We start from the raw sequence: 16,606 nt of genomic DNA on the forward strand, positions 1-16,606 counted from the left end.
AACACAGGCTGCCCTTTGGGGCATTCATCGAGCAGTACCTGTTGTCTGTCTTCCTGGAGCTCAGTGCTTTGCCCCCGACGTTTGTGTCTCTGGGATCTCAGGACAGTCCCCGCACCTCTGTACTCTCATCTGTCAGTGCAGAGTATACAATGGATGACTTTATTCTGACCTCAGATCATGTGATTATATCATTCCAGGACACAGAGGGACCACCAGCAAAATTGTGGACCAGTCTACTGAAGGGGAAGGAAGAGAGCCCTGAGGTTGGTGAGAGGAGCAACAAAGCCCTGTGCCCACTGCTCCGAGCAGTACCTGGGGACCTCCAGAGGGTTTTCCCAATGTGGTCCCAGCAGGCCCTCCCTGTGCTCCCTGAGCATGGTGTCATTTGGCCCATTTCACAGATGGGAAAGCTGGGCTGGAGTAGCTTGCCCCAGATTACAAGTGGAAACCAGAACTTACGCAGGCCTGGGGACTCCAATTCCTTGTTACATTTCTTTCTTTCTTTTTCTTTCTTTCTTTCTTTCTTTCTTTCTTTCTTTCTTTCTTTCTTTCTTTCTTTCTTCTTTCTTTCTTTCTCTTTCTTTCTTTCTTTCTTTCTTTTTTTAGATTTTATTTATTTATTTATGAGAGACACAAAGAGAGAGAGACAGAGACACAGGCAGAGGGAGAAGCAGGCTCCATGCAGGGAGCCTGATGTGGGACTCGACCCCCGGGATTCCAGGATCATGCCTCGGGCCAGAGGCAGGCACTAAACCGCTGAGCCACCCAGGTGTCCCTCTTGTTACATTTCTATTTCTTGACAAGACAACACAAAAATCGATCTTGGGTTCCTGAATAAGTAAATTATATCTGTATCTACCGAGGTCAGTCAGGCCAATCTCAGCAGAGACGGCCCCTGGCAAATTCCGACGTGAACTAATAAAACACCCAGCAACATCTTTGTTAGATTGTGCCCAGGTCTGTGCCATGTGCTCAGAATACAGAGGTGGCTAAATCAGATCAGATTAGCCCCTGGCCTCAGGGAGCTTACAGACAACAAGCAAATAAAGCCACAAATAAGCCAGGTGACTTCAGAGAGAGATGACAGTAAAAGATGATAGATGGTGGCTACTCTCTGAAACGGTAGCCCGAGGAAGCCCCTCAGAGGGCCCCACTTGAACTGAGTCCTGTCTCTTAAGGAACCAGCCAGAAACAGAACAGCATTCCAGGTGGAAGGGACAGCAGATGCTTTGAAGTGGGAATGAGGCCCTCCTGATCCAGGAACAAGAAGAAACCTGACATGGTGGGAATGCATAGCACCAGAGGGAAGGTGGTGGACAGTGGGGAAGAGAGAAGAGGAGGGGAGAGGAGGAGAGAGCACTCGAGGGAAGGAGTGCCACCTAGAGCACCATAGTGGGGTTTCCTTTATGTGTCCCCCCTCTTTGTTCTGTTCTTCCCTGGTGGTGTTGAGCTGTCGCCAGCTGACATTTCTGACCAGTCTGTGGCACTGCCCACTGCATGGTGCACGACTTCTGGATGACCTGACCTGACCCAGGACCCACAGAGCTTCCAGTGACTAAAATCACTTGCTGATGGAGAGCCGAACACGTTTCTAGTTGAGATGATAAATGTAAAAGAAGGAGGATTAAAAATGCAAAGGCCCTAAGGATGTTACTGGAATGCTTCCATGGAGCCTGGTTACTTTGAAGCACGCAGGGCAGGGGTGTGACGGAGGGGGGAGAGATTCTGATGAGAGGAAGTTTTTTCAATAGCTGATTGAAGAGATCTTTTCCTGGGACCTCCAGGATCATAAGAAACAGAAATCTCTGTCTCTGCAGAGATCATGGTGGGGGGCCTGGATCTCATGAGCCCCTGTAGACTCTGTCCCTCTCATACCTCATTCCTATTACCTCTTCCTGCTTGACCAGCAGCTTCCTACCCCCGCTGCTACCAGTGTGACCGGCCCAACCAGTGCGACCAGCCCAACCAGCACAACCAGCCCACAGGAGCCAGCCAGGGCGGCAGGGGGAGCCAGAGCCGTCAGCGAAGCCATTGACAGAATCGGTCTTTTGGGGAGCAGGTACTTACTGAGGCAGCTTCAAAACAAAACCAGAATCCTGTAGCAGTGAAGCCACGGGGATCTCATTAAGAGAGGTTTCTCTTTGCTTCTCCAGTGTTATTCCAGACCATGTAAAACTGCTCCCTTAGACCATCCCCCTTCCACCCCCCACCCTCCGAGGAGTGGACTTGATATCTTTCCAGCCAATGGGTCTTTGCAGGTTCGGTTCCGTTCCGTCTCCCCTGTATAAGGCTTCATCCTCCTCGGGGGCTTCCACCAAAGGACCCTGTGCAGCAGATAGTGGTGAACTCAATGGGGCCGGGGTAGAGGGCAAGAACGACCCTGAGCCATGTCCCTTCGGCCTTCTTTTTCCTGTTAAGTCTGTTGATATACAGCCTTTGTTTGGTTCCATTAATGCATCAGAGCAGCTATTGGAACTGTCAAATTTTCATTCCAAAACAGTGTCTTCCCTCTAGTCTTCAGAAAGATGCACCAGGTCTAGCTGGTTGTCTCAAGCATGTTCTGGCACATGGCCACACTCGCCAGGCCAGTCCATGGGGCTTCATGCACCATGCTGTCTGCAAAATGCCTGTGCCTGGCTTAGGGGTGAGAGGGCATGCTGGTCACTAAGCAGAGGCCCTGGGCTGGGTCTGGGGCAGCCCAAAGAGGGGTCAGTGTTGTGGGGGGAGCTTTTTCTCTGCACAAAAGAAGAATTTCCAGCCCAAGCTGTACACCCTCCACATGTGTGTCCGCCCCAGAGGAGTATCCTTGTAATCTGCAGAAAACCTCTGGAGAGGCAGTGCTAGCCATCTCTCTAAGAGCCTGCAGACCCCAGACTGGAAACCAGGGCTGTGTACCCATGCAGCCATGAGTAAGAACCCCCAGGTTCCTCTGCATGGGAAAGGGCCGGTGCTGGAGGATATTTTAGATCTGATACAGTTCTATTTACGGACAGCACACACGTCACCAGAGGCTTCTTGCTTCATCCTCAAGATCCTTGATGTTCCAGGGTCTTGAGGGTACTCCATCTTAAACAGCACATGTGGGGTGCATTTGCAAACCCTACCCTGCTGAGTCAGGAATGCCTACAGCCCCAGAAACAGGAAGCATGAAGTAGGTCTCTAGGCCAGGAGCAGCGGACGTTTTTTAGCAAAGGGCCAGATATGAAGACTTCAGACTTTTCACTGTTTGTTTTTTGTTTGTTTGTTTGTTTGTTTGTTTGAACAACCCTTCGAAAGGTAAAAGCGGTTCTTAGCTCCCAGGCCATGTAAAACCAGGCTGCAGGCCGTATCTGCGGCTCCCTGCTCTAGACCCTTCCGAGTTACCAGTCAGTTTAGGGAGATCTGATGGCCATCTAGCCCCAAACAATTTCCTCTCCTTGGCTCTTCTTTGATCACCAGTTGTACAGTTATCAGAAAGGATGGGGGGGAACAGCTTGTGTGCGCCTTTGAACTGTACGCGGGGTGGGAACTCGCTTCTCAAACGACCACTACTTCTGAGTTAGAAAAGTAAGCACTGTCGCCTTGATGGGCCTGCTCTCTGTTGTGTGCCATCTGCCTGTTACTGCCTGTCTGCTAAAACAAAATTACATTTCAGACAACAGCAGAGGCTTCTGAAAGTCCTCCAGGCCATCGAAAGTGACTCTGCCCGTCTCAGCAGGGTCGCTTCACCAACGGAGGAACCAATGCTAGACCCAGAGGTAAGAATGTTGACTTATAGGGATTTCTAGATGCATTCAGTGTCTCGCCTGAAAGCTGAGGGAGGAGAGGCCCCTTGGTGCAATCATCTCTGTGCGGTGGGGGTGGCCAACAGCAGTCAACTTAACATGTCTCTACAGGAGGCTCCATGCCCCCCCCGCACCCAGTACCCAGACAGGCAGGGGATGGAGCAAAGGGTTGCAGCAGAGAGAAGCCCGTCCACACAGTATACCATGTAAGCCCACAGGGGAATGTCCAACATCACTGATAACCAAGAAATGCAGATTAGAGCAACCTTAATGTCCTACTTGATATCTGAGTTCACGGATGATTTTTGATGATAACCTCTAGGACTGGCAAGGTCACAGCAGGCTTACTCTGCTGGCAGCACTATAAATGGGTGGAACCCTCTCAAAAAGCAGGAGGGCCGGGCTCAGGAAGAGCCTTAGAAATACTTAATGTCCTCCCAGCCCAGCGATCCCACTTCCTCACCCTAAGGAAATCACTCAACAGAAAGCAAAAGCTATAGGCATGAAGATGTCTGTTGCAGAATGGTTGGAAGTAGGGAAAAATGAGGGAGAAAAAAAAAAGAACAAGAAATAACAGAAATGTCTCATGATAACAGAGTTAATCACAGAGGCATGATATATCAGCACAATGCAGTGGTATAAAAGGAGGGGAATTATCATTATGGAGATTATGCAGAATGAAAATCGTGAGGATACACAGTTAACTGTAAAAGGTGAAATTAATCTTCATTGAGTCCAGTATGATAGTGTAACTGTGCAAAGCCACGGCCGTGTGATGTGTCAGCGCAGCAGAGCCGTGAACCAAAAGGCCACGGTGCCATCCAGGCAGAAGGGTAATGAGGACTTGCATTTCTTTTGTGTCAGAAGGTGTGTGTCCAGTACATCCTTCTCAGCCCTTCCTTTGTCCAAGGCGTTCACCATTCCTACTACTGGCCACTTAAACCCTCCCAGAGCCACACGTAAAACTCCCATGAGATCAGAAACCCCCACTCCTCCCTCCCCAAAGCACGCCAGCCTAGACCAGAGTTGTGTCTCTGAGTCTGGCACCATCATTTAGAGGGCATGTGACCTCAGAGAAGCCTCTTAAGCTCTCTGATCCTGGGAGTGTGCAGCTGTTGCATTGGGTAAAATAATCCACTGCCATGGGCTGCCGTGAGGATAAAACAAAAGGGTTTTGTGAGGGTGGGCACCTCAATGCCTGGCACAAGGCAAGGAGGAGCCAGCAAATACCAGTTGCAAGTTTAACATCTAGAAAATTCAAAGCTTTACCCCCTTCCATATCTCCTGCATGGAACATTTGCTTTCTAAGCCATGAAGACCCTAAGTGTGATAAAGCTTCACCCACATTAAAGAGAATCTGGATTGATCAATCTCCTTATAGCAAACAGAAAACCCAGGGCAAACTGACTTATCCAATGAAGGGAAGGAAATGATAGACTCTTGTAATAAATGCCACAGTGAGGACCAGGTGGGGCTTGATCCAGCAGCTCACACTAGATCTGCACAATGCCAGCTACATCCTTGAGTTCTGTCCCCACCTCAGCACCCAGGCCCGGTGCTGCCATCTCCCTGGGACCCTCAGTAGCCAGAGTGGTTCCCACCTCTTGCCTTCATCCCCTCAGGCCCTATAGTCAGAAGAGGAGAGCATTTCCTCCACGCACAGAACTGAGATTGGGTCACATGCCCATCGCTGAGCAACCCCCTTCTGGTGGTTCAGGGGACAGGCCACACTGATTTATTGGACCAGTCCTCCTCGAGGTGGGAAGGGTCTGTCCCCCTCTAGGACCATCCTCATGGCTGAGGAAGGAGAAGGGGTGACTTCCCGACAGGAAAACCGGATATTCTTGGTGAGAGATGGGGCAGTGAGAGCAGGAGATAAGGAGCTGCGTCCATCTTAGCCCCCCTGCTAGAGATCCCACATCAAGAAATTCAGAAGCAGGAGTAGCCATCTAATTGCAGCACCGACAAGTTGTGACACTTCCTTAGATAATAGACCTTCAGCTTCTTCATTTTGAAGCCCCGCTGCAGGACTTCACACGGTTTAGATAGCACCGAGCGAGCGCGAGCGTGAGATCCAGCAGCCCCTCTGTGAGGCGGCTTACCTCCCATCTGGACCTCCTCAGTGCTGCCAACAGCCAAGGTGAACAGCACCGCTCCTTCTCACTTCCTACCCAGCTCACCTTGGCAGCACAACACTCCGCAAGAGCCCCAGCTCATTCACCTCTCATACCCACCCCCCAACTTGAGAGAGGCCAACTTAAGTTTCAGTGAAGTTTCTCAGTGTCCTGCAAGCCTGGGACTCAGGCCCCGGGCAGCAGGGAGGGCCTGACCGGGACCCCACACAGCCCTGTGGGAGCAGAGGAGGAAGCTGCAGACTTGGCTGATAAAAGCAGGCCCTGTGTTCCTTCTGGGAGCTGGGAGCTGACCTCCCTCCCCGTCCCCATCCCCATCGCGTGGCAATCAAGGCGCGTCCAAACACACACTGCGAGCGATAGCACGTCTCGCTGGCTATTAATTAAAAAAATAAGTAGGGAACAGTTGCTGTTCATTTGCTCAACTCCCTGCTCACAGAACCGTTGCAGATTACCAGTGCTAATTAACAGAGGGCATGTGCACGCGGGGAATGCACCATTTTATGAATGACTGATCCGTGGCGACCAGTGCTGCAGTCGGGGCCCGAAGGGGCCTCAGGAAGCCATCCTGCAGCGTGGCTGTTTATTGATGGCATCCACACAGCCTCGGACCACACGGCCTCCCTGCAAAGGAGGCTGCACTCAAACCAGCGATGGAGAGAGACGGCTGCAAGTGGACCCTCAGAGAGTGCACAGGGGGGTCCAGACTCGGACAGGTTCTTCCCCAGTGTCTGTATCTCTCTTAGTCTCTGTGACAGGATTGTCAGAGATGTGGTGTCATCTCCCATCTCCAGCCAGGCTGAGGGACGTCAGGTGACTCGTCCATGGTCCTGCATTACGGACCGAATTCATTTGCTAGGGCAGCCATAGCCACACACTGCAGACAGAGTGGCCTAAGCAACAGAGTTGTGTTTTCTCACAGGTCTGTGGGCTCAAGTCCAAGATCAAAGTGTCGGCCCATGTGGTTTCTCCCGAGGCCTCTCCTGCCTTGCGGGTGGCTGTCTTCCGGCTGCGTCCTCGCACAGTCTTTTCTCTGTGTGTGTACCCCCGTGGTGTGTCTCAGGTGTAGCTTTCCCCTTCATGTAAGGACATGGGTCAGACTGGATTTGGGCCCACCCTCGCAGCCTCATGTTACCTTAATTACCCCTTTAAAGGCCCTGTCTCCAAATACAGTCACATTCTGAGGTCCTGGGGTTAGAATGTTAGCAGCTGAATTTTGGAGGGGCACAATTTAGTCTGTAACACCTTCCCCAGTTCAGCTGACAGGCCACGAACACTTGGTATGGAGGAGAGAAGAGCATATTCAGGAAGAATCTGATGCCTTTTAGACATTTTTTATTTGCAAACTCTTATGGAAAATACTAACTGCCGAGGGTTCACAGTGACAATTTTTTTTTAAGATTTTATTTATTTGAGAGAGAGAGCAAGAGAGTATGAGGGAGGTGGGGTGAGATAGAGGGAGAAGCAGATTCCCCACCGAGCAGAGAGACCAATGCAGGGCTCGATCCCAGGACCCTGAGATCATGACCTGAGCCAAAGGCACACTTAACAGACTGAGCCACCCAGGTGCCCTCAATAACTATGTTTTCAGTGCTTTACAAATAGCTCATTTAGTCTTGGTATTAACCATATGTAATGGGTGCTATTCTTACCCTCCTTATACAAAATGGGGAAACTGAGACCCTGAGTGGCTAAATGACTCTTTGCTTAGTGGTAAGCTGAATCCAGCCTGTCATGTTTGGATCCTTTGACACTCTTTTTCTCTTCATTAAGGACAAATCGAGAACAAAAGGTGGAGACATCAAAGATGCCGTCTATGTGACCATGGAAATCCTGTCCAACTGGGGCCACACATCCTGGGTGGGTCTCACAGAAGTTGAGTTCTTTGACCTGCACAACACAAAGCTTTATGTGTCGCCTCATGACGTGGATATCCGGAACACGGACACACCTGGGGACCTGGGCCACCTGGTCAATCGGAACTTAGCTGTAAGTGGAGGCAGTACTGGAGTGAGCCTTGGCCTTGTGTTTTGATGCATTTTCTCTGCCCTTGCTAGGGCTGCAATGCAGGTGTGGGTGATGCAGGTGCGGGGAGGGGAAGAAGAATAGAATCTTCAACTGTTGTTCATTTGGGCAAAGTGGGAGGAGCCTGAGGGAAAGGTCCAGGTGAGGGCCTTGAAGCTATCCCCCCACCTCATTGACGATCTCTGCTCCGTGGGTTTTTCTTGGGAGAGGGAGCAAAGAGGAGCCAAGTCACCCCCTTTCATCCACCCTGCAGTTTAGCACAGGCGCCACAAAACAGGGGACCCCTGGGCATCATTGAGGTCCTTGCCCTGATCTTATAGATAAACTAAGTCCTGGGAAGAATATTGATTGGTCAAGAGCACACCGCTGGAAGGTGGTGGGGCCACGTTGACATCCTGTAGCCTGGCCCAGGGTTCAGGCACACTCCCACTCAGGGCCCTGCTTCCCAGCAAACATCGAACATTCCTGTCCTTTAAGTATCTAATGGTCAAAAAGAAAGGAAGAAAGTAAAAGCATTGGCATTTTCTCCTCTCTCCACTGGCATGTTGGACATAGAGACTGGGAGCTCAGCTGAGGCGGGCCTCCCAGCCTTGTCATTACTATTCTGTGCTTCAGCCTCAATATTCATTCCCTCCAGGAGGGGCCTGAAAAACTGGGGACAAAATCTGCCCCTGGGCCATAGAGCCAAGTAGGCAAGGCACAGAGGCAATAGGAGGACATCCCTTGGGCCCTTTTTGGCACCTTTTAAATCTCCTGCCATGTAGCTGTATTATCAATTCCAACGAACAAGTTCAATTCGTTGGAATTGAACAAGTTATTAACTTTAAAAAAATAAGGATTGAAAAATGAAAACACCTACTACATGTTCAGCACTTGCCTAGTGTCAGGCACAGGGTGTCATACACATAATCTTATTTGTACTTAGCAGGACACAGGCTTGAGAAGCAGAAAGGCCTGGTTCAGAGCTTACCATCTACAGCTTCATCAGCATGGGCAGCTCACCTGACATCTACTTTAGTGTCTAAAGAGGCACAATAATTATACTTAACTTGCTACGATGTTGTGAGGATCAAACGTAACTATAAAAAGCTTAGCACTGTGCCAGCCTTTTCCAAAGGCCTCTAAAACATCAGTTCTTAGTGTATTTGTTGTTATTAGTAATAGCATTGATATCATTAGAAAGTAGATATTCCCATTTTAAGATGAAGAAACAAGAAAGGGGATCTTTGAAATCCTGATTTCTAGAGACCCACGTTCTGGTCTTGACTTTATAGCCTTTGGCAACTCACCTGCCTTCTCTGAGAATCAGTTTCTCTGCCCTCTGTAAGATAGAACTGGAGGGCAGGGATAATCCATAGGATTCTTATATGTTGGCAAAAGAAACTGGAGTCTGGCTCACTTTAACAAATTTCCAACAAAGAACTTTGTTGCAAGTCTTTGGGTAGCTGGTAGATTCACTGTCACCCAGGCCAGAAGAGGGCAGGCCCCACAGTCATATTGGGGTTCTAGGTAGCATCTAGGATGCATGAGCATCAAGAGTGTGGTCTTTTTTTTGGAAGCAGAGGGGTTGGCAGTATTTATAGTTGACTTGCCATCCTGTCGCTCTGCTAGAGATATGCAGTCCCAGGAGAGGAAAGCTGATGGCCAGCCTGGCTAGGAAGGTGGGCACAAATGCTAGTTACACCAGGATGCCACAGCAGGGAAGAGGGGCAGGAAGGAATTCCCCCTGGAGAAGTTCAGCGTTGTTACTGAAAGGAAGGCAGGGTAGGTGCTAGGTAGCTGAGAAATACCACTCATCCCCAGGGCTAGACTGAATGGTGACCCAGTCTAAGATTATCAGCTCGTGACTTTGAAAGAAACAGGTCCCATAGGTCAGGGCAGCTGGGATGCTCTGGCTTCACATTCCCTGCTCTGCTCCCTGCTTGGATTCTGTAGGCGCTCACGTGTGCTGCTGGGGCTTAGAGGGGCCCTTCGCCACCCCCTCCCGTCTCCCTGATGCGCAGAGCAGTGGCATTTGGGAAGCCCGCTGTACCAAACAGAGCACACCGGGGCAATAAAAAGCATCATTGGATTTGACGGGGGCCAGTTCTCATGACTTTTCCTTTTCCTCTGTTTAGCAGAGGCTGGTAAGCTTTGCCACGTGAAAACAGGAAGGAATTCAGCTCATGGTTTTGGGGGTGCTGAGGTTTTCAATTTGGTGGCCATCTTACCCTGGGCTGCCAAATCTCTGGGCCAAGCCATGTGCGGGCTGGATTCCCCCAGCCACCCTGGCACCAGGTCTACCTGATGGTCATCCTGGTATATAGGCCTGGGACTACCAGCATGTACTGCCTCTTGGGACCACCCAGTTTCACTGGGGTTTATTAAAGACCCACAGCCTGCAGGCCAGGGCCTCAGACATCCCTCATGTGATCTTCACGTGAACCTTGAGTTACTCTCCACATTTGATAAATGAGAAAACCAGGTCTCAGGGAGGACGAGTGACTTGCCCCAGGCCACACTGCCATGGCATGGGGAGCTTGGCTACAATCTGACCAATAGGTAACTGAAAGTGGAGCCTGGGTTCGAAAGAGAAGTGGCTTCAGTGGAAGATAACGGAGGGCTGCTGGAAGATGTGGGGGTACCCCATGCTTGGTGCACACCCTCCTACCCTCTGCACCTACACTGTCTCTCTTAATTGGCCTCACCCAGGCCCATGGCTTCAAAATGATTCCAAATGGATACACCAAGGCCCACCTGCTTCTCTGAGTCCCTGACTTGAGTGCCTGCCAACTTCCTGCTCAACATCTCTTCTTGGATGCCCACTGGACCTCTCAGACTTCAGAGACCTACGTCCTGAGTTTTCATTCCCCTGTCCCACCCACATCTCTCCCTCCTACAACATTCCTGTGCCCAGTAAATGGCATTGCTGCTTGCTCTGCTGCCAAGTCCACCTCTTAAGAGTTCCTTGACTGCCCCAGCCCCTTCCTGCCACCTTCCAGGATACCAGCAAGTCCTGCTGATTCTTCCTCCAAAATGGAGCCTGGGTCTCCATTCCTCTAGTGGCTCCCAAGTCTGATCAGTGTGTGGAGTTCCCTCTCGCTGGCACTATTAAGTGGCCTCCTGTCTCACTGTCTTCTCTTCTGGCTCCTTCCACTGCATTTTCTACTCCATCCAAAGTGATCTTTTACAAATGTCAGCTTGCACCCCTCCTATACTTAAAACCCTGGCCATGACTTCCCAGTACACTTGGAAATAAAGTCACATGCCTCCCATGGCCTGGGAAGCTGTCTGAGAATAGGCCTTGGGCTCCCTCCTGGCCTGCTTCTCATACCCCCTGCCTCATGCATGGGGCTCTAGTAGTCATGGGGCTTCCTTCTGTTCCTCTGACACTCCAAGTTCATGTCACCTGAGCCCTCCCAAGAATATCCCTCCTCCAGAATTTCATGTGGATACCTGCTTTTTCCTCATTTGGATTTCAGCTCAAATACCACTTTCCCAGCAAGCCCTTCCCAGACTACTTCCCAGTGTGGAGGAGTGCTGTCTCACGCCACCCCAGCAAATTCCATTTTCTTCAGGGTACTTCTCACATTAAGAAATTATCTTCTTGCTTGATTATTATCTCTCTCCCCTCCATTAAGCTACACGTTCTTGTCTGTCCTAGCCATACTATATCCCCAGCACATAAATGTACACAGTACATTTTTTTGTAGTTTTTATTTGGAAATAATCACAGAATCATAAGAAATTGTAAAAAATGTGTAGAGAAGAGAAAAATAACAGAGGGAAACCAGTGAAGCTAGAAGTTGGTTTTCTGAAAGGATCGACAAAGTTAACAAACCTTTAGCTAGGTTTGTTAGCTAAGTTTTACCAGGCAGAAAGGATTCAAGTTACTAAAATCAAGAATGAAAGAGGGGGGGACATTACTACCAACCTGACAGAGGAAAAAAAGATTACAGGAGAATATTCTGAACAATTTTATGCCAACAAATGAAGATATCCCAGATGACATGGACAATGTCCTAGAAAGACACAAATCACCGAAATCGACTCAAGAGGAAATAGAACATCTGGCTAGACCTATAGCAAGTAAAGAGACTGAATTAAAAAAAAAAATTCCCACGAAGAAAAGCAAAGGACCAGATGGCTTCGCTGGTGAATCATACTAAATATTTAAAGAATTAACACCAATCCTTCACAAATTTTTCTAAAATATAGAGAGGAGAGAACAATTCCAAACTCATTCTATGAGGCCAGTATTACCCTGACAACAAAACCAAAGACATCACAAGAAAACTATTGAACCAACATTCCTTATGAATATAGATGTAAAAATCCTCAACAAAACATTAGCAAACCAAAATCTACCAGTTTATAGAAAGATTTATGCATTGAAACCTAGTGGAGTTGACCTGGACAATGGCTTGTTGATCAATATACGAGAACCCATCAGTATAATACAACATATTAATACAATAGAGGGGAAAAATAACCATGTGACATCTTAATGGGTACAGGAAAAACATTTGAGAAAATTCAACACCCTTTTGTGTTGAAGACCATAAACCAAGAGTAGAAGGCAACATTCACCTAATAAAGGGCACCTATGAAAACCCACAGCTAACATCATCCTGGTTAAAAACCGAAAACTTTCACCCCAAGATCAGGAACAAGACAAGGATGACTGCTTTCACCACCTCTGCTCACATGGTACTGGAGATTCTGCTCAGGGCAGCTAGGCAAGAAAATGAAATAAGAGCTTGGAAAGGAAGAAATAAAACTATTTGGTGATACGATCTTATATATAGAAAACTCTAAAGAATCCACAAAAATTACTTAAAAAGCTAAAATCAAGTTCAAGTTTACAGGGTAAAAGACCAATATACAAAAAATCAGTTGTATTTCTATACTCCAGCAATGAACAATCTGCAAAGAAAATTAGGGGAAAATATCTATTTAAAATAGCATTAAAAAGAATAAGGTACTTAAGAATAAACTTCACCAAATAAGTGAAAGACTTATACATTGGAAAATATATTGTTGATGGGAATTGAAGAAGACCCAAATAAATGTGAAAAGACATTCAATGTTCACGGATTGGAAAATTTCATACTGTTGAGATGGTGATGCACCTTGAATTATCTACAGATTCAGTGCAATCCTATCAAAATTCCAACTGCCTATTTTGTGGAAATTGATAAACTGATCTTAAAATATATATGGAAGTATAAGGAACCTAGAATAGCTAAAACAATATTGGAAAAGAACAAAATTGGAAAACTCACACTTCTAATTTTAAAACTTAATACCAAGCTACAGTAATCAAGACTGTGTGGTACTGGCATAGGAATAGACAGATCAATGTAATAGAATTGATAGAGAAGTATAACCTTACATCTACGGTCAGTTGATTTTCAACAAGGACGTCAAGGCTATTGGATGGAGGAAAAAAAGTCATATTTTTAAGCAAATGGTATTGGGACAACTGGATTTCTGCATGTAAAAAATGAAGCTGGATTCCTACCCTAACACTGTCTACAAAAACTAGTTCAATAGATCAAATACCTTAAAACTTTTAAAGTATTAAGGCTGTAAAACTTCTTTTTCAAGGTTTTATTTATTTGACAGAAAGAGCGCAGGAAGGGGAACCAGCAGAGGGAGAGGGAGAAGCAGACCCCTGCTGAGCAGGGAGCCTGATGTGGGGCTCAATCCCAGGACCTGGAGATCATGACCTGAGCCAAAGGCAGATGCATAACTGACTGAGCCACCCAGCTGCCCAGGGTTGTGAAACTCTTAAAAGAAACGTAGATATAAGTCTTTGTAGCCTTGACCTTTTCAGTGAGGTCTTAGATATGACACCCACAGCACAAGCAACACAAGAAAAAAAATAGATCAGGCTTCATCAAAATTTAAAATACTTTTGCTTCAAAGGACATTCATCAAGATAGTGAAAAGACAGCTTACAAAATGGGAGAAAATATTTGCAAATCATATATCTGATAAGGGTCTACACCCAGAATATGTAAAGAAAAGAACTCTTAAACTCAACAACAAAATGACAAACAACCTAATGAAAATATGGCCAAGGTACTCTGAATAGACTGTCCTCCAAAGAAGACATACATGGCCAAGAAGCACATGAAAAGCTCAACATCATTAGTCGTCAGGGAAATGCAAATCAAAACCACAAAGAGATATCATTTCACATCCACCAAGATGGTTATAACTTTTGAAAAGAAAAGAAATAAATGACAGTATTGGCAATCGTGGAAAAATCATACCTTCCTGGTGGGAACGGAAAAGTCAAATGGTGCAGCCATTGTGGAAAATAGTGTGGCTGTGTCTCAAAAAGTTAAATGCTGTGTCTCAAAAAGTTAAATGTAGAGTTACTCTTGATGTAGCAATTCCACTTCTGGGTACTGACCCAAGGGAATTGAAAACATGTTCCCACAAATACTTATACACAGTATCATTCATAGTAGCCATTAGGTGGCAGCAACCCAAATGTCTATCTACTGATAAATGGATAAAGAAAATGTGGTGTAGCCATGCAATGGAATATTACTCAGCTATGAAGAAGAACAAAGTTCTGACACCTGCTACAATGTGGATGAACTGGGGTACCTGGGTGGCTCAGTCAGTTAAGCATCTGCCTTCAGCTCAGGTCATGAGCCCAGGGTCTTGGGATAGAGCCCTGTATCAGGTACCCTGCTGAGGGCTCTCCCTCTCTCTACTGCTCCCTCTGCTTGTGCACGTTTGCTCGTTCTCTCTCTCTCTCTCTCTCTCTCTCTCTCTCCCCACCTCTGTCAAATAAATAAATAAAATCTTTTAAAAAATCCATAACATCGGTGAACCTTGGAAACGTGATGCTACGTGAAAGAAGTCAGACATAGAAGACCACATATTGTATGATTCCATTCACATGCAGTGTCTAGAACAGGCAATTCATGGAACCAGGAAGTAGATTAGTGGTTGCCAGAGACTGGGGACGGCAGGAACGGAGAAGGACTGCTAAAAGGTAGGGGGTTCCTTTTTTTTTTTTTTTTTTTTTTTTTAGATTTTATTTATTTATTCATGAGAGACAGAGAGAGAGAGAGAGAGAGAGAGAGAGAGACGCAGGCAGAGGGAGAAGCAGGCTCCATGCAGGGAGCCTGATGTGGGACTCCATCCCGGGTCTCCAGGGTCACACCTGGGCTGAAGGTGGTGCTAAACCGCTGGGCCACCAGGGCTGCCCTAGGGGGTTCCTGTTAGGATGGTAAAAGAAATATGCTGGAAAAAGATAGTGGTGAGGATTGCACAGCCTTGGAATATACTAAACAACAACACTGAATTGCATACTTAAAAGTAGTGATTTTATATGTGTGAATTATATCTCAGGTTCTACAAAAAAGCATCGAGAGGTGCCATGTGTCCTTGCCCAGCTTCCCCCATCACTGACATCTTACGTAACTGTAGTATATTATCAAAACCAGGAAACTGACATTAGTATAATGTGCAGAGCTTCATACACGCATTCGTGTATGTGTGTGTGTGCGTATGAGTTCTATGCAATTTTATCACACGTAGATTCATGTAGCCACCACCACATCAAGATACACAGCAACAGTTCCATCACCGCAAAAAGATTCCCTCACGTAGCCCTTTATAGCCACGCCTCCCCATCCCCTCCCTAACATTGGCAACCACTGATCTTTTCTCCAAACTTTGTGTCACTTCAAGAATGCCGTATAAATGGAATCCTACTGCATGTAACCTTTCAGAGACTGGCTTTTTCCACTCCGAATGCCCTTGACATCCGTCCAAATTGTTGTGTGTATCAATAGCTTGTTGCTTTTGATTGCGGTAATTTATTAAATTGGGGCTACTTCTGAGGGCAATCCAGCATCTGCCTGAGGGAGTGGATCTGTGTCAGGTTAATTCCGGGAGAGGAGAGCATCTTTGTTAGGAGTTAGAGAGGGACCTCCTGCAAGAGGCCTCCCCTGACCATCCGTTCTAAAAATGCCCCTCCACTGGCCATTAATAATTCTCTCTTATTTTCCGTGTCCAATTTATCCTTGCCTGACTGATGTTTTTTCTTGGCAGTATTACTTGTTTGCTTCCCCAGCTCACGCAGAGCTGGGACCTGGTGGGCCAGGCTCCACTGCCCACCCCTGCATGGGGCTCGGCGCCTGCCCCACAGGAGGGTGTTTGTATTTGGCAAGTGGGTGACAGATGGTGTTGTGCCTCCCCAGCCCCCGGCCCTGCCCTCGTCTGTGTGTGCTGGCTGATATTTCTCTGATGGAGGATTGTCTTTCTGGCCTCCAGGGCCCACTTTGTTTCCCAGGCAGCAGGCCCAGACTGGTGGGGAATTGGGCCCCCAGGAACTGCCCTCAACCTACGCTGGTGGGAATTGGGGTATGAATACCCCAGCTCCCTTGTCCCGAGGGTGGAGCTGCTCTGAGGCATCTTCTGCTCTGGCTCCCAAGATTCCCTGGTGGCACTGAGCTCCAGCTGCCGCAGGAGTGGCTAGCCTGGTGACACACTCTTTATTGAAGGCCTTTCCTCCTCTGACCTCTCCACACTCCAACTGGTGTTTCCTTTGGTGTATAAATAACCTTCTGATCCTCAAATCCTTGCCTTGGGGTCTGCTTCTGGGGGGCGGGGGTACACACTAAGATAGAATGAATTAATGAACAAAAATGGTTGTAAATCAGGACTCCACTACTT

The 16,606-nt window shown here is 47.6% G+C and overlaps 1 protein-coding gene across 4 annotated transcripts in view; it reads left to right on the plus strand.

Annotated features, from left to right (window-relative positions):
• Positions 1–16,606, plus strand: part of KATNIP (katanin interacting protein) — a 194,856-nt gene that overhangs the window by 123,658 nt on the left and 54,592 nt on the right. For 3 of the 4 annotated variants that reach the window (XR_008666428.1, XM_055340414.1, XM_055340417.1), the window contains exons 11-14: positions 198–263; positions 1,908–2,059; positions 3,635–3,737; positions 7,670–7,885. Coding sequence is in view for 3 of the 4 variants with exons in the window: in XM_055340414.1 (XP_055196389.1) it covers positions 198–263; positions 1,908–2,059; positions 3,635–3,737; positions 7,670–7,885 (537 nt within the window). In the remaining variant the exon portion in view is untranslated. The remainder of the gene's footprint in view (positions 1–197; positions 264–1,907; positions 2,060–3,634; positions 3,738–7,669; positions 7,886–16,606) is intronic. The other variant, XM_055340415.1, reaches the window with a different exon arrangement.

Source organism: Nyctereutes procyonoides, unplaced genomic scaffold, assembly GCF_905146905.1.
Source record: "Nyctereutes procyonoides isolate TBG_1078 unplaced genomic scaffold, NYPRO_anot_genome, whole genome shotgun sequence".
Taxonomy (NCBI): domain Eukaryota; kingdom Metazoa; phylum Chordata; class Mammalia; order Carnivora; family Canidae; genus Nyctereutes; species Nyctereutes procyonoides.